At 42.6% G+C, this 17,243-nt stretch overlaps 1 protein-coding gene across 1 annotated transcript in view; it reads left to right on the top strand.

Annotated features, from left to right (window-relative positions):
• ADAMTS2 (ADAM metallopeptidase with thrombospondin type 1 motif 2) overlaps positions 1-13,884 on the top strand; it is a 174,007-nt gene extending 160,123 nt beyond the window's left edge. Inside the window, exons 16-23 of the mRNA XM_017728030.1 lie at positions 1-46; positions 1,526-1,689; positions 2,835-2,994; positions 3,643-3,757; positions 5,988-6,195; positions 6,555-6,684; positions 7,697-7,786; positions 12,117-13,884. The exon at positions 1-46 is cut by the window's left edge and continues 7 nt beyond it. Coding sequence (XP_017583519.1) covers positions 1-46; positions 1,526-1,689; positions 2,835-2,994; positions 3,643-3,757; positions 5,988-6,195; positions 6,555-6,684; positions 7,697-7,786; positions 12,117-12,577 — 1,374 coding nt within the window. The 3' untranslated portion in view covers positions 12,578-13,884. The remainder of the gene's footprint in view (positions 47-1,525; positions 1,690-2,834; positions 2,995-3,642; positions 3,758-5,987; positions 6,196-6,554; positions 6,685-7,696; positions 7,787-12,116) is intronic.
• The last annotated feature ends 3,359 nt before the right edge of the window (positions 13,885-17,243 follow it).

The raw sequence follows: 17,243 nt of genomic DNA, 5'->3' as shown, positions 1-17,243 counted from the left end.
AGACATTTTCTTATACAGGAAACAGATGCCACTGCTCATAATCTCGGTAAGTAACAAGTAGGAGAATTTTCAGTCACAGTAATTTTTTCTGGTGTTTATTTTTGTCTCTGGAGGCTGACAATGTGTTTATACATTTGTTTACCCATAACCCTCCCACACCACGTGCTTTCTCTAAGTATGTTAAATTAGGAAACTTGTTTGGCAATTCTATTTCCCTCTGCTATATTCCAGGGTGTCCCAGCCAGATCTCTGTGTTGGTATGTGCATGTGTGAAAGCTGCTGGAAGAGGCACTGAGTTACTTTATGGGGTGCCATGCATTATCTTTGGGAGCTGGAACTAGACAGTCTTCAAGGTCCCTTCCAACCCAAAGCATTCTATGGTCTTTGCGTGCATCTTTCGTGCTTCCCACCCTCAGTCATTTCTCAGCTATATCCAGATCTGTTCCAGATTCTGCCCCGCTGCTAACAGTATTGACACGAGGCTGCCAAATCAATCCAGTCTAGGAGGTAATGGAAATCCTCTCCTCCCCGAGCCCTGTAATCAATGGGAAGCAGTGACTAGTGGGCTGCTATTAATTGGAAGTAGATTCACAGCTAATGGTCTGCTGATTGTAGCGTGAGTCATCCCAGCTTCTCCCCAGTGGATGCTTCCCTTGCTGCTCAGGGCACCCGGCCCTGTGGATCCGGGAGCATTTCTCCTTCAGACAGAGTTCTGTCGGGGTGGGGTGAGTGCTGTGCACATGAACAGCTCACTTGCTGTCGAGGCCACTGCTGAGGGAGCCGGATGCTCAGGTAGCTGCCAGAGAGAGAATGGAGTTAAAATCTGGTGTTACATAACAAACAGTCCCCGCTTCTTCTAACGAGGAGGGCAAATTTTCCATCTCAGGTGAAAACCTGTCCTCATACAAAGGTGGCTGAAGTGTCTCCAGGTGAAGGACAGAGCACTGGTGAGAGCTGAAGCAGAGGAGCCAGGCTCTGTGTGCAGTGGCAGGTGCCTGCAGGAGCTTAACAGGGCTGTGTTGGTGTCAGGACTGGATCTGTGCAGGAGAATTATTACTGTTTCTAGTGTCTCTCTCTCACTGAGGGGACCTGCTGGGGGTTAGCTCAGTAGCCTTTCTTTGATGGAGCAGTAACAGCCCTCTGAGCTGCCTTACAACATATGAAAGAGCTGAATAGCTCTGGGACCCCCACTGGCTCTCAAATTGGCTCGGATTTGGCCAGTGGATTCAGAAGTTGTTATAGGGGAGCAGGCAGCTGGATCCCTGTGGCGCAGCCGTGCTGGCCTCATTTCTCTCGCAAGGCAGGCTGTGAAAAAGGAAAAAAAAGGACAACTGATGTTTCTGGAGCTGAGCAGAAAAGCATTGGCAGTTCAGTGAGACACCTGAAAAAGTCTTTCCAAACCTGTGAGGAAACAGAGGGAAAATGCACGCTGGCCTTTTCAGCTTCTTCCACTGGGACACAAGCAGGACAAAACTGGAGGTAAGAAGCGAACCTCTCATATTAACTTTTCTTGTGTTGTTCCCAGCTATTAAAAATCGTGAAACGGGGAAGTTCATTCTAAGTGAAGACAACTATGTGCCAGACTCTAAAGTCTTTATTGACATGGGTGTGGAGTGGGAATATCGGAACGACGATGATAGAGAAACAGTGCAGACCATGGGGCCACTGCGTAATGGAATAGTTATTTTGGTAAGTCAAATGGAAACCACCTTCCACAGAGCCATAATGGGCTAGCATATAACTCAGATTCCTCATGTGAGTTACAAGAAGACATCTGCTTCAACTATAAGACAATAGAAGATGTATTTTAATTCCTTTCTCCTAATTCATTGCTCTGTATGAGACCTATTATAATTCAGGTTTATGTGTTGAGCAACCAGCTGTCCTGATTATTTCCTGTGGATGGCCTAGCAATCAGCCACTGAGTAAAGACTCTGTACTTATCCTATCTGACCTGTGAGCACTAGTCAAAAAAAGGTCAGAGTGGTTTGTATAGGCTGGATCTAATAGCTCCTTCTCCCATCCATGTTTTGAAAATGTATCCTGAAAAGGCAGATGCAGGGTTCTTGTGCTTCCTGGCTGCCTTTTTCAGGGCAAAGCCAGTTCCATAGTTCCCAAGACCAGCCAAATATACTCTTTTTTCATTGCAAACTAACAAGCAATAGACTGCAATTAGCAGGGGTGAGTTGATTTAAAATCCCTCTGAAAACAACTGTAATGTGTTGGTCTACACCAGCTGAACTTCAAAGAAAGAATAAATATTATGTTTCTGGAGGACCAATATTTTGCACTTTGTTCACATTGAGTTCCATTTTCTTGCATTTGTCTTAATGCAGTGTGATAACAAAACATCTTTCTAAATAGTTTATATTTCTATCAAGATTAAGTAAAAAGCTTTGCAGAATTCCAGGATTATCATAAGAATATTTGTGTTTTATCAGAAATATAAGCAATTTCTTTGCCACTTTCAGTTACTTCTGCAGTTGAATTCGCTTTGTCTTTTAGTGGAATTATCCATTATCGTTTCAGTACAAAGTTTCCTTCCTTTGTGATGGGATATGGAAAAAACTTAGTATCATGATGTCAGCCCAATGCTGGCAAGGAAAGTAAGTCTAAATCAACAACAGTCTTTCTTAATATGCAGTTTAGAAACTCTGTGTCATAAGGATATACTTTTTCATCAGGGAAAAAATGCGTTGAGTGCAGCTAAAAGGCTGAGATCCCTGCGGGGATGTTTTTATATGTGAGCCACAATGACTATTCCATGTCATCTCACAGAGCTCCTGGTATCAGTCTTTCATATCTTTTTTCCTTACATCTGTTTTTCTTACTAGGTGATTCCTCATGGTGGTGCCAAGATATCTTTGACTTACAAGTACATGATCCATGAAGATTCCTTGAATGTAGATAACAATAACGTTTTGGAAGAGGACTCAGTGTCATATGAATGGGCTTTGAAGAAATGGTCCCAGTGTTCAAAACCTTGTGGGGGAGGTAAAAACAAAACCGCAGATCATTCAAAATTCATTCATTGCCACAAGACATTAGGGAGACCAGAGTATGGGAGGAGTTTTATTTAAGTTAAGTAATAGATAAATAAATAGTGAATGGGGTTAAAATGTGACTTAAACGGTTTGGGGGCAGATCTGGGCTGGTTCATTTCTGATTTATGGTTATGAAACTGAAAAAATGCACAAGTGTGCAAGATTTGGATGAGGGTCTCCAAGCTGTGAAGGTGCCAAACCTCAAGGTGCCATGGGGCAGCCCTTTGTAAATCCTCATCCAGTGACGTGGCCTTTGCAGTGTCAGACTCTGGTTTTGGGGCAAGATGTGAACCCTGATGCTGTTCCCCAGGCTGATGGTCAGGTTGCAGCATTGGTTCGTGGCTAGGCAGGTTTACAGAATGTTTTTGAGATGCTGGATCTGGCTGTTATTTTCATTAAAGTCGTGAAAAATAAGGGGGGTGAGCAATTACGGGTGTTAAATTCGTATGGTAAGTGTTTATTTGGTGCAGCTTACAGCTCCTTTGGTAGCGTGTTCACCTGCAACTCCTGCTGCAACCCCTGACAGCATTTGTGCAGTTCATTTGAAACTCGAGCGAGGTCTGCCAGTCCTGAGAATAAGAGGAGTGTCTTTCCGCAGGCTACCTCCGCAGGAAGACGGACCACAAGATGGTTCATCGGAGCTACTGTGAGGTGATCCAGAAGCCCAAACCCATCCGCAGGGTGTGCAACCTCCAGGAGTGCTCCCAGCCCATGTAAGCATCCCTGCACCCAGCACTGCTCCCTGCAGGTGCGGGGGCACCACACGCAGCCAGCGTTGTCACCTCAAGGAAGAGGGCTTTAACTTCACCTCCATGGTCATTACAGAGACCCAGGACTGGGAGGATGTCATGCTCTATTCTGCTCATAGAAATATTCTTTCTGTGATTGCTGGTTCCTATGACTTATTTAATGAGTTGGATTGGAAAAGAATTGCTCTCTTGATCCAGACATTTGTGTTCAGGCCATCAGTTTATACCAGTGGGTTTTACACACTGTGGGTTAACCATGTCAGAACAAATGTACAGAGTGCTACAGAAGACAACCAATATCATCCAGTCTCTCAAATCCAAATCTTCATAAAGTTCACAGCATATTTTCAGACATTTAAACACAGGGAAAATATTTGACCTGCTAGATCTCTCTGGCTGCCCTTGTACAGCACGAAACGCCTGTTGTACCTTCATTTTTGCTCTACATAGTCAAGTGTTATAAATATTATAATTCACATTTTACAGGTGATTTTTTTGACTGGCAGGAGGTTATTCCTGCCACATGTAGGACTAATATATTCTTTGTGCTTCTACTGCAACAAGAAACGAGTATGTTGATTCCAGCTTTTATCCCTGGGGACTAAATACAGGTTCCAGGAATCACAGCAAATAAATAGAACATACTACACAATATTTCCTAACTTCCTTTCAAAAAAAAGATTTTAAAGAGAGAAAAGGCAAGAAACTGTGCCCCATAAACTCAGCATGGGTCAGGGTTGAATGTTTATTTATTGGAAAACTGAAGTAATAACCTAACTGTATCTCAGGCTCTCTGGAAAGGACTGTATCCTCCTTTCAGCTGCAAATATAATTGGGCCCAGGTACCACAAAGACTCAATAGGATCCTAAATTGTGCTTGGATCCCTGAAGTTTCAGTTTGCTCTGTTTCCATAGAATGCCATCCAAGCATTTTGCTCTTGTACATAGGAGAGGCAATTATATAAGAGATTTTACAAAGCTCTGTGACACCCCCTACACTAATGGGCTGCTTCTTCACTTCTGGGAAAAACTCATCTTTGTCTCAGAAGTCACCTCAGGATTCATGGTTTGACAGCTCTTGCCTTTCTCCACAGCTGTGGAAATTCTATAAGTTACAAAGAGAAACTTGGGTGAAATTGTTACTTTCTATTTAAGTGGAGTGTGTAGTGCAGTGCTTTTTGCTATTTCTTCACTATTTCCAAACCCAGGATTTTATGAGTACTTTAGGACAATTCCTTCAAGCTCAGGGTGTTTCTCCAGACTATGTATATTTTTTGGTTAAGTTTATCCCATGAATACTGTTTACATGGAACAATATTTCCATCTTGCAAATCTCTGCACTCCGTAAATATTTAGACTGCTATATATCTTCACTTAATTATAACCAAGGCTTCAGTAGTCTAGATACATTTGCTCTAAGCCTGTCTGTCCCTGTTGTTCTTCTCTAAGTTCTTTACAATTTGTAGCTATGATTAATGAGCCAGTTTGGGTGATCAGTGCAGTTTTCAACTACAGCACATTACAAAGATTAGGTTTCATTTATCAGTGGCCATACTGATTTAGACATTATGAACTTGAACCTTCTGGTTTTCACTGGAGGGTTGCCTTCCCCCAAACCAAACATTTTTGATGATGAGAACCTTGATCTGCCCCAGCTCAGCACCCACAGGGTTTTGTCAGTGCTTCAGAGATTGAGTCTGGCCAGGGATATGGCCCATGAAGTGCCCAGATACAGGCCGGGCTGGAGCTGCATTTCTAGCCCAGATGTTTTGGCTTCACTCATGTGGGAACCAGCTGTGGGGACAGCCGGTTCATGCTACATTATGAGACAAGACACATCTCATTCTCATGCACCCAGACCTCGGAAGCTCAGCAGCACCCTTGGGTGGCTGCTTTTGTCATAAAAGCAACCATATTTTTATGTGCAGTCTTGGAAAGGGCAGCTTAAAATCGAAGCAAATACAGCCAAGTAAGAATAATGCTTATCTTGGAGATAATGAGAAAGTAATATTGAAGATCTGGGTCTTACTAATGATATTTCAGGGGCAGTCAAATAACCCTCACCATGTTTTTTTGCTACCTTCTCTTTTTTTCTGTATTAGAACTAGTATTAGCATCATGTTAAACTTGTGTTTAAGAATTACAGATCAACAGTTTGAATTTTACTCTGCTCACTCTCTTTTCACCAACCTAGATGGGTTACAGGAGAATGGGAACCTTGCAGCAAATCTTGTGGGAAGACAGGGTATCAGGTACGGTCTGTGCGCTGCATCCAGCCCCTCCACGACAACACAAATCGCTCTGTCCACACCAAGTACTGCAACAACAACCGCCCGGAGGGCAGGAGGCCCTGCAACAGGGAGCTGTGTCCAGCACAGTGGAGAATAGGACCCTGGTCACAGGTCAGTCCCTTTCTGGATGTCTCAAACAACTAGTTTCTGACTGGATGGAATGAGCAGGACAAGTAATGCAACCCCTGAATTTGTGAATAGATGGCTCTGGGAATAGATGACTCACATGTACAGTTGTTTGTTTAGTGCTCAGACCATAGCTCATTCTTGGAGTATTTCACAATTCCTGGCGTACCACAAGAAGCAGTGAGTGGCTCTCCCTCTTGCTTAGCTACTATAGGTACTGCGGTGGCTCAAATAATGCACCATGTCAGCTCAAATCAAGGGCAGTCTTTTAAAATTGAAAAGCTAGTTTCTGATCCGTTGTCTCCAGAGTGTGGCTGGGCTGTAACTGCTGCATGTCCTTTCAGTGCTCTGTCAGCTGTGGCAATGGCACCCAGGATCGCCCGGTCCTGTGCCGGACCAGGGACAACGCCATCGGCCTGTGCAAGGAGAATAAACCAGAGACCGTAAGGATTTGCAGACTACCTCCGTGTCCCAGTAAGGGCTTGTCTTCTATGGCTTCTATTACATGTTGGAAAAGCATTAATTTATTTATTTGCAATGCCTTCATTGTACTGATACTTGTGTGCTACATCTGCCTGGGGGGACTCTTCTCCATAGTCCTTGTTTTGAGCAGAATTCCAAATGTGGAGCTGCTGTGTGGCCGATGGGCTCCTTGGGCTCTTCTCCTGCTGGAGAGCACTGCTTGGCCCAGGACAGCCTGAGAAGCTGGGGCAGAGCTCAGCACAGTGCTGATGGCTGGATGTGGCCAGCAGCTGTCAGCTGCCCTGGGAGAGGAGCAGTGCCTGAGTCCAACCCTGCACCCCTGAGACCTGTGGCGATTGGCAAGGGTCAGATGGGCTCTGGATAATGAAGGGTGCCTCTTTGCTTTCCCCATCTCCACAAAGAGTTCCAGACTTGTTTTCCATTCTGTCAAACATAAATTATCTGCAGGGGTTATCTAATTCAGTTTTTAAAAGCTATAACTAATTTGTTCCTGCTTAATCCAGGCCAACAAGACCTTTATCCTTGTTAGCTTTTCAGCTGTTTGCAAATGATACTTGTGAGATGATTTCACACATTCCTATTATTAAGTAATTCATATTTTTCTTTTTTCTTGCTGTATCTCTCAGGGTAGCTTTTGATTTCTAATTAATTAGAAGCAAGCTGTCAATTATCATCTCCAATACAAAGATTTTAATGAGGCTGTGTAACTAAGCTAGGCTGCAAGTCTCTGGGGACATGTGTGACACTGCCATGAGAAGTGCTGCTGTTGAACTGGCCCTTGGGCTGTCTTCAGTGCTGGCTGTGAAGTGCTGGGCACAAGTTGTAGCAAACTCCCCGAACAGTACCCTTTGCCCAAAATCACACAGCCTGGTTGTAATCCTTCCCTGGGCTCCTTCACAACTGGAGCCCACTCCCTCTCTGAGCTTGTCCCCTTCTGACAGGGCAAGAATTTAATGCTGTCTAACATATGTTGTGTTGCATCTTTTTTTTTCCTCTATTCAAGGAAACGTTTCTGATCCTTCAAAGAAAACCTACATGATACAATGGCTGTCAAGACCTGATCCAGACTACCCGATCCAGAAAATATCTTCAAGTAAAAGACCCATTTATAACTCTGCCTTTGCCCTTAAATGCATGCCACATCGAATGTGGACTTTGCCTTTTGCTCTCTTCTTCTCTCTATGCGGAAAGTTCCCTTGACTTTGCCAAGTTTAAATCTTGGGCTGAATCTGTTTTTTCACACCAGGCACTTGGTGCTCGGTGTCTTTCTTCTCTGGAGCTTGCGTAGCACTGGTGGTGGAGGTCTTGAAGTGTTGGATGTGTGAAGTTGGATCTCCACAGTATGTTGCAGTCCTCTGAAAGGGAGCTGGGGTCGGTTTGCTTGTTTGCTTGGTGATGGTGAAAAAAGGCTCTTACTGGTTCCTGATGTTCAGTTTGATAGCAAAACTGAGAACTTATTGTGAATGTGATCACATCACAATAATGACACCTTGTAGTGCTAAAGTTCTCCTTTATCTAAAAACCCAAAATCTCGTAACTCTCTGGTTTCAGTTCGCTGACAGGGTAGTCTGATGAGTGGAAGAATTTTTTCATTCCATTTTCCTTTGTGGTGCTGTTGCTTTCCTCACCCTTGCTGCTCATTTTTTATTCCTGACCCTCACCTTTATGTTTGTGACCCGGGGAGGGCTCACTGGGAAGCAGAAGCTGAGTTTCTGCCGGTCCTTTCCGTGCTGCTCTGATGCCGTCTCTCTCGCCAGACTCCCAGTGGTTGTTTGGTGGGTTTTTTCTTGAGAAAAGCTGCGTTCATTTTTTCCATCGCACAATTTTTGCTAGTTTTGCATATTTTCACTTTAGAAACATTCCCAAAGCAGAACAGGCATGGTCCTTGGTGAAGGTGGCGTGGTGGTGTTTTTCTTAGCGTGGCGGAGGCAATATGATGTTTTCATTGACTACGATGTCTCCAGCTGCTCAGCATGGAGCTGTTTATACTCATTACATCTCTGGTCTTTTTTCACCATGTGCATGTCTGACTTGACTGGTACGGTTGTGTGTGTGTGTGTGCGTGTGTGTGCTCTTAGATGTGTCAACTGGCAAACATAACAGTGTGAACTACTACAGAATTACCTCAATTTTTATTGCTTTTTTTGCTTAGGAGATGAATTTTAGAAAAATGCCTTAACGTTGAAATGTAAATGGCATTAATTTACCAGATCCAGCTTTAAATATGAACAGTACACTGGTACCTTGAGTTAATCTTCATATGGAGTGTTTTTACTTGAATGATAACTATTGGAGGGCAGTAAATTTTATTGGAGGTTAATTTGCACAGTGCATATCCATATCTTCATTGAGACAGGATTGTGGCCTGACTTAATGAAATTTAACTGGCATCCGTGCTTCACCTTCTGTGTTTGTGTTGAGGATTTGGAATTCACAAATCATAAAGTTCTTTGTGACAGTCAGTACCAATAGTAGAAATGTATCAACTGTAAAACTGCAGTCTTGGAGCAAATTACTACCTTATTGCTTTGATCATATTTTTTGGAAAAGTGGCATTTTTGAATCTTTGGGTCGTCAACAGTGTAGCACTTCAAACTTGTCATTATCATGTGATCACATATTTAAATTTTGCTGTTAGTATTTCCTGAAACATGTTAACAATTTACATGACAAGGTGAAAAAGCAAAGACACGTATCTGGCACTGAATACTGTTATGTAAAATAATCGGTGTTTAACTGTATAAATATATTCATGACTGTTACCTTTAAATAGACAATGTTTAGTGATGTTTCAAGAGATGGGTGGCTATAGAGAATGGTGCAATAAGGTATCTGGGCATTGTGCACTATGTCTATATGCACTTTGGTTTATCAGGGATATTTTATTAGTGTTTTGTATGTATTTAACATAATATTAAAGATGTGCCAATTCAGTTTGCTTTTCAATATTTTTTTATGAGACTAATGTGCACCAAAGTGACTGTGAAACTGATTTATTTTTTTCTTACTGATGTTTTGAATATATACTTCCAGTCTGTCATGCATACTGCAAGTAAAAATAAATAAAAGTTCAGCAAATCTGGATATTTTTGTTTGGATAGAGGATCAAAATTTCATTCTGTCATTGAGAAGTTACAGAGTTTATTTATATAACTTATCTGATGTCACTAATCTTATTACATAATGCAGGTTTATTTCCATGTATTGTTAAGCTTGACATTGCATGTTTTTGTTAGGAAAAACGCATTTTTCTAAAGGTGCTCTTACTGATTCTTATAAAGCCAAGAACAGACCTGCCTTGTTAAAACCACATTTAAATATTATATCTGTTGGCTTTTATTATGGAAGCCATTTGGAGGAACGTGCATAAAGGTCATGCAACACAAGGCACGATGTTCAAAGGGGACTCTTACAGGGTATGTAAAAAAATATATATATTAAGCTGTATAGGTACATGTAGGCCTTTGTGTGTAGCTGTGCATGCAGGTATGAACAGTTCCAGCTCTTAAAGGCTGGTTTGAAAGGCTCTCCAAAACCAAGGTACTATTCTTAGGTTCCTAAGGAAGGAGTCATTCCTAATCTCCAGCAGCATTTCAGTTTAGCTTTTGAAAAATATGAAAATTAACTGTCAAATTCTAATGTAGGAACTAGAATTTTGTCTTTCTGCAACAAATGCAACAATCAGGGCATAGACACCATGCATGGGAGGTGTTTTCACCTTTCTCAGCCAGCACTAGCATTTTAAAGCAGCAGCACCAGTTGTTAGTTTATTTTAGACTGATATGTTTGCCAATTAAACACTCACTAGGCCCTGTTTTGTTAACTGAGGATGAGTGAAGAGGTGGCACCTACGCTTTCTAAGTCCCCTCGGTATCTCTCAACCTGCTCTGCTTCTCTCCTTTGCTGTGAGGGTGCTGACACAAGCCAGTGCTTGTAGCAGGAGGGTGAAATGTGAGCTCCAGGATCAGGCTGACAGCACTGTCTGCCATCGGGTGCACTCTAAATAAAGGCGAGTAATTGGAGTTACTCATCCTTTACTGTAAGAGTAGGTGGAAATGTAGTAAGATCAGGGAGAGAGACACAAGTGATTTCATCTCTGTCTCAGCACTCTGGTCACAGAGAAGGGTGTTTTGTTATTGATGATGCCAAGTGCTGGTCAGTCTGCTTTTCTCCTCAGCCCTCTCTCTCCTCTCCTCCAAACCCTCTGACTCCTCTCAGCGTGGCTGCACGTTGGGATTTTTCCTTCACTGCAGTGCCTGGCTCCATTACTTCATCTTGGAGGCACAGGAGCTGAGGGATGTCTGTGTAGGACAGAGCTCAGGCAGCGTTCTCTCCAAGGAGCCTGCTAGACCCTCACCGTCCATTTGCCACCAATTCATGCAGTCCTCTGCCTCCCTTGAGCAGAAATTACAACGGTTTGGGGAATCTCTGAGTAGGCTTCTGTTTATGTTTCTCAGGCAGGAACATTTTGACCACATCACCTTTAATCCCTCAGCCTACAATTTGCCAGCTGCATTTCAGCAAGATCAGGATCTGCCATAACACCTCTATTATAGTGCAGAATGTTGTAACAACTATCGACAGCTTAAAGCTTATCGAATATTATCTAGAATTCTTTCTCTTTTATTACAGTCATTGACACAAAAATCAGGACTTGTTACTGAGTCTCCCAGTCATTAATGGACTGTCTTGGCTCCATTACTGTGGAGTTTGTTTGTCCAAAAAATATCAGCTCCCTTCTAGGAAGAGGAGAAAATCTCATGGTAAATGCACCACTTTTCTCTCAAACAAGAGACATGCTGAGAAAATGCCGCTGTTTTCAGAGTAGAGGTACCTGGCAACAATATCACTCCAATGGGAGATGGATGAATTCTGAGGGTTACATGGTACACATCGAAATAGGACTTGACTTTCCTGAGACAGTCCAGATAACTATATGTTACCCCTGACCATGGTTAGCCACTGTTTGGTTGCAGAAAAGCATTAAAATGAGCAAAGAGGGAAAAAATAGATTCCTTAATATAAACCTTGATGACTTTGTGGGAGTTCAATGTAGTTTTAGCAACAACACAGCACAATCAGTGTGTTATGAAGTTTAAACCACAACAGCAACACAATTCATTGTGGCTTCACGGTCTTCAGGGTAGTGCTTCCAGGATGTGAAGGCAAAAATTCAGGTGTTATGATCTAGAGCTTGGATGGGGCTGGTACAAACAGTTCAGATCAGCTTTTGCAGCTCTTGAAGTGAGTTGATTTTTAGGTTGAATATAAGCCTGCTTCTGCTTATAGAAGGCTCATTTGCCAGTTTCCCATCCCACTTTAAATATCAAACCCTCTGCCCACTGCCAAAGCTTCAGCTGTGTTTCTTTTTCTGATTAATGTGAAGATGCTCTTTATTTATCTGTTCCCTTTTTCTCTTGCAGAAGATCATTGTCAAGGAGACAAGTCAATGTTTTGTCGCATGGAAGTTCTCTCCCGTTACTGCTCCATTCCTGGGTACAATAAGCTGTGTTGCAAGTCCTGCAACACGTACAGCAACGTAACAGAGGACGGCAATGTAACTGATGCTAATGTAAATAAGAATAATGTCATTGAGGAGGAGCTCCTGACAACCCCCAGCCTTCCCATGGGAGTCTCCACCACACAGTCTACCACCAGCCCTCCTCTGGTTTCCAAAACACGTGCACCCCCTTCCAATGCGACTGAGGAGCACCCAGAAATCAATGCAGTGGATGTTCCCTATAAAGTTGATGGGTTGGATAATGAAGTACCACAGCACAACATCATTACACGGAGGAGGCCTTATGAAAGGACAAGGAATCAAAGAATTCAGGAGCTGATTGCTGAGAAAATGAAAAAAGAGACTCTTAGGAAAATAAACTAAAATGGAAATATGGCACAAACAACATTTTTCTCTTATAGAGATGTTACCAACATCATAGTATTGGCCGTCATAGAGACTAAAAATGGGGAAAAATCAAAGTGGTGCTATGGCAGAGATAGCAAATTCTCAAGCCTACTATAAATGGAAATGACAGATTGTTCCATAAGTGCTAATCTGAACACTTTGATGGCTAGGTTAGGTGTACAGGGTACGGCAGAGTATTAGTGCAATATCCCTACAGTGTCCCACTGAATCCAAACAAACCACATTACTTAGGTCAGGTTAGCAGATTTCTCAGTCATGGGCTCTTTAAAGTCTTCTATGCCTGTGTAAAACTGCTTGGGAATAGTAATAGGAGTTACACTTAGTAAGGAGGAAAGCAGTCCCAAGACATAATAAATCCCTTTAACTCTGACAAGCGGGGGGTCAGCAATCCTGTGATGCTTCTGTGCATTGCACTAACCCTGGCACTAACACAGCCCGCTTCGGGAAGGTTCTTAGGACATGCCAGACTCGGTTTGGCTGGCTCTGCCTCTGTGGTCACAGCTCGGCATGTGCTCATGTAGCTTCCTGAACCAGGACTGTGTTATAAAATACAGAGAAAATTCTGTAGCCGTATATTTATGTGTAAATTAAAAACTGACAAACAGTAGTTTACATACTTCCATAAACAATTTCAAAGGATTCTCCTAAACTTTTGGATACATGTAAGACATTTAGTAGGGTAGATCTGGCCAGCTTGGACTGACAATATCCTAGTCTTTCTGTTTACAATTATCCATATTTTTTATAGTCTTTAAGTTCCTGTAATGCAAGAGCCTCAGTGATCATTATTGGTTGGTGCTTTTTTTTATTGGTCTGATTTTTTTTCTACCCACATTCTGTCTAACTTAAAGATGACTGGATTCTTCTTGTCTTTTCTTTGGTGCTTTGTTAAGACAAACTTTTTTTTTTCCCCTACATAGGATACAGTTATTTTTGAGGAAATAATTTTGTTTTATCTTCCTTTCCTTAGGACAGCTTTATTGGTGCAGAAGTGAACAACTGTTTGCTGTGCCCTTACATGAACATACACACACACACACACACACACACACGTGTCTTCACAGCACCAGGTCTGCTAGAAAACTTTAAGATGTGTAACCTGACAACCCTTTGAGTACCTTTTTCCCCCTCAGGGTCATCATGGTTTTCATAGGTCATTTTGAATTCCCGGTTGGAGAATAGAAGATGAATTCAGTTTGGCTCTAACACTGCTGAGACAGGGAGCATGGACTGGTTCCTGCAGTGGGTGGCATCTGAGCAGGTTTTTTCCTGGCTTGGATTCTTCCATTTGTTTCTTTGCTGGTAAACCTCCTGCAGAGCCCGGGGCTTCCCTGAAATCCTCTCTTTACCACTAGTAGGTCTGGTGGCTCCAAGTTCAGATTTTCCAGTCTGAGAGGAAGATCTCACCCTCCAGCCTGAGCTGGTTTGAGGAGGCACCAGCAATAAGCCTGTATGTACAGTCACAAAATTATTGGGAATGTGCTGCATTCCCAGCAATGTGTGAGCTCTTCTCTGGCCCAGTTCCTGGCACAGAGCTTCACAGGTATTGCAAGGTGAAGCACATGTGACTCCCTGTGACCCTACCTTCTGCCCTTCACCACCACGACTGAATGAACTGCCCAGTCTAAGAGCCTGCATGAACCTCAGGCTTTACAGCACCTGCATGTGGGACTGTTTTGGCCTGAATTGTGGCCAGAAGTCTTTGAAGCGCAAGACCTGGTCTAAGAAAAATACTTCATGGAGATACTAGCCCAAGCAGAGAAGGAATGTTTTCAGCTGGTGTCATGGCACCAAGCGCCCCTTCTTGCACAGGACAGAGGTGATGCACTTCGAGCAGCTCCGGTAGTGCAGGGATGAGAGATACACTGAAGACCATGAAGAATGGGAAGCCCAACAGGCCTCCTAAGAGTCCAGAGCAGTAGAAAACATCTCCTGGGCCAAGCAGATGTGGCTGCAGATGTGGAAGCAACAGGCAGCACAAGCAAAAATCTGTTCTGGTTTGGAGAACTAAAACTCAGGCTCTGCAGCTTGGCAGCACAGCAGGAAGAGTTCCATCGCAGGCTTTCACTCCTGGGACATGGAGTGTTTTCCTGCAGTCAAAGGGTGATTATCCTTAGTGCCCTGTCCCAGCCCTGCTCCATGGCCTGCCGGCCATCACACAGCCACAGTGAGCGGGCAAGCCCCGGGAGCCTTGTGCCAAGGGATTTGTGGCTGCCTACAGGCAGGACAAGTTTGAATAACAGTGTAGGGTCAGGTCATGTCTGTGCACAACAGCAATGTCGTAATGAGCACTGAAGGGAAAAAAACCCCCACCATTCTATTTATAAGCAAGGAAGACGTGTCTAAATCAACATCATTCCAGCTGCTGTGCCATGGGAGACATAAGCTGTAGCTGGGCTCGCAGCCTGTAGTCATAGTATTTCTTGCCTTCCACATTTTCTTTACAGAGATGTGGTTAGTATAAAACTCATCTTTTCCCCTTCAAATTAACATCCTTCTAGCTCTGTGGACAATAAAAATAAACCACAACCCCCAGCTTTTTCATAGACTAGAAGCTCATCCAAGCATATGAAACTTAGGGAAAACCCGTACAAACCCAAAGATAGAAAGGGTTGGAGCTGGATTTACGCAGATGGGGAGGTAAAGGTTTGCTGCCTGGAGGGTACCAGTCACCCACTGGGACTTTTTTGAGACCCTTTGCTCCAACCGCCTGAGGTAGCTCATCTAATAGATTCTGTTCTGCCTTAGCTTCTGGAATAGGCTTAGTCAACCAGGCAGTGTGAAGAAATACCACAGGAGGCAGCGCCCACAGCTCAAAAAAAGCATTTTTCCACATAAAGTGGAAAAATGCTGCCTCAGGGAGCAGGAACAGCCTCCTGGAAGGCTGGTCTGGTGCTATGTTAGGTCCAGTGTTCATTAAGGACCCAATGCAATACCTGGTGGCATCTGCATTTTGGAAGGGCTTGTTCCCTTCTCAATCTCACTTTTTGGGAAATTTAATTTGATTTGTTTCTCAGTGGTTTAAATTCTACTGAATATTTCTTTAGCTGTTACTTGGGGAACACTGAACTACTTGAAGCAGCAGCTTCAGGCTACATTGCTCAAGACATTGAGAGGCTGATGGACCACCTCTTTAAGGAGCAGGAGCCAAGAGCTGCCTTCTCCTCACAGTCTTCCTGTATGAGAAGGGGATAATTTAGGTCTCTTCAGACCGGGAAAGATGCCTTCTTTTCAAGCTGCCATTTGTTCACAAAACACCAAGAAGGTGGTTTTTTTCAGCAGTTCCCCATGAAGGTCATTCCCCAAGAACATGGGAATCACTTCTACTGGAAAACACAACGCAGGGCTCTACTGATAATGAAAAAGCAGTCCCAGACAAAAGGCGGGGGTTTGCTCTCCTGAGCTGATCTCATTTCTGTGTCATGCAGTGGAAAATTTGGTCTTTTTTTGTTTGGTTGGTCTTTGACAACTCTTTCATCTTTTCTACAATGCTGTAATTGGGCAAGATCATCATCGCAGTGTATCTTCTGTAACCAGTTTGCTGTTGCCCAGGTGCTGCATTTTCAGACATAAGAAGCAGAAAGTGATATTTTAATGTAACCTAATCCCCAGAAGCTAAAACAGGTTTATAAACAAATATATTCCTGCAGAGACCATCTCAGAGATCTGAGAGATAAAGTAATGTGCTCCCATGAAGCAACGGATTTATGATCTAACCACGCAAGTACATAGTTTTCTCAATTGTCATTTTTCTGGTTGTCTAAACTTAAAATCCAACTCACAACCTCTCATGAAAAAAAAAATCCCAAACAAATTCTGGTTGCTTTGGCTTCAGTCATCTGCCATTTTTTCCACCAACATTCCTTTAAAAATTTCTGTTATCTATGATGAATGCATCACTTTTTATATTTATATATCCATTCAATATTTAGAGTCTCACAACATCTCCATAGAATGCTTTCAGATATTCTGAGAATTCTAGAAACGGTGCTTTACCAGTACTCAAAGGGGTTTATGTTTTATTTTATTACATAATGCATTTAATATCTTATTTACTCACCTACAGTGCACAGTATTAGCTATGTTCATCTGAATATCTATATGCAACTTCCATTCACTTACATATGCCTTAACAGAAATTGCAATAAATAGCCATTTCTTGTATATTAAAAATGTATATACAAATTAGAATCTTTAATTTTATAATTTATTAAATTCAAATGTCTGTGTTCTTTTGCAAGAAAAGTGTTTGGCTTTTCCCTGTGCTTTTTTCATTGAGTTGATGTTATGCAGAGATGCTGGAGGATGAAGAATCAGCATCTTCAGATTCAAAACCAATTCAATTTCTACAACTGAATGAAGTGGGATTGGGATACACTTGCTGCTAAAGTCCTACATCCTTGTTACAACATCCATCATCCTAGGCTAAATATCATAAAGTCATTGGACCAAAACCTCTGCTGATAACTGCACAGAAATTAATCAAACTCACTTAAACCTGCTTGAGGCCCAAATCCATCCTGGTCTATATATCATCTCTTTAAAAAGCTCAGTTATTTGGGCTTCTATTCAGGACTGATGAGCAAATTCTGCTTTGCATGTCCTATTGATAAAGTAATTG

This window comes from Corvus brachyrhynchos, unplaced genomic scaffold (genome assembly GCF_000691975.1).
Source record: "Corvus brachyrhynchos isolate BGI_N302 unplaced genomic scaffold, ASM69197v1 scaffold21, whole genome shotgun sequence".
Taxonomy (NCBI): domain Eukaryota; kingdom Metazoa; phylum Chordata; class Aves; order Passeriformes; family Corvidae; genus Corvus; species Corvus brachyrhynchos.
Note: the sequence above shows the minus strand (reverse complement) of the source record. Positions and strands in the feature narration are given on the sequence as shown.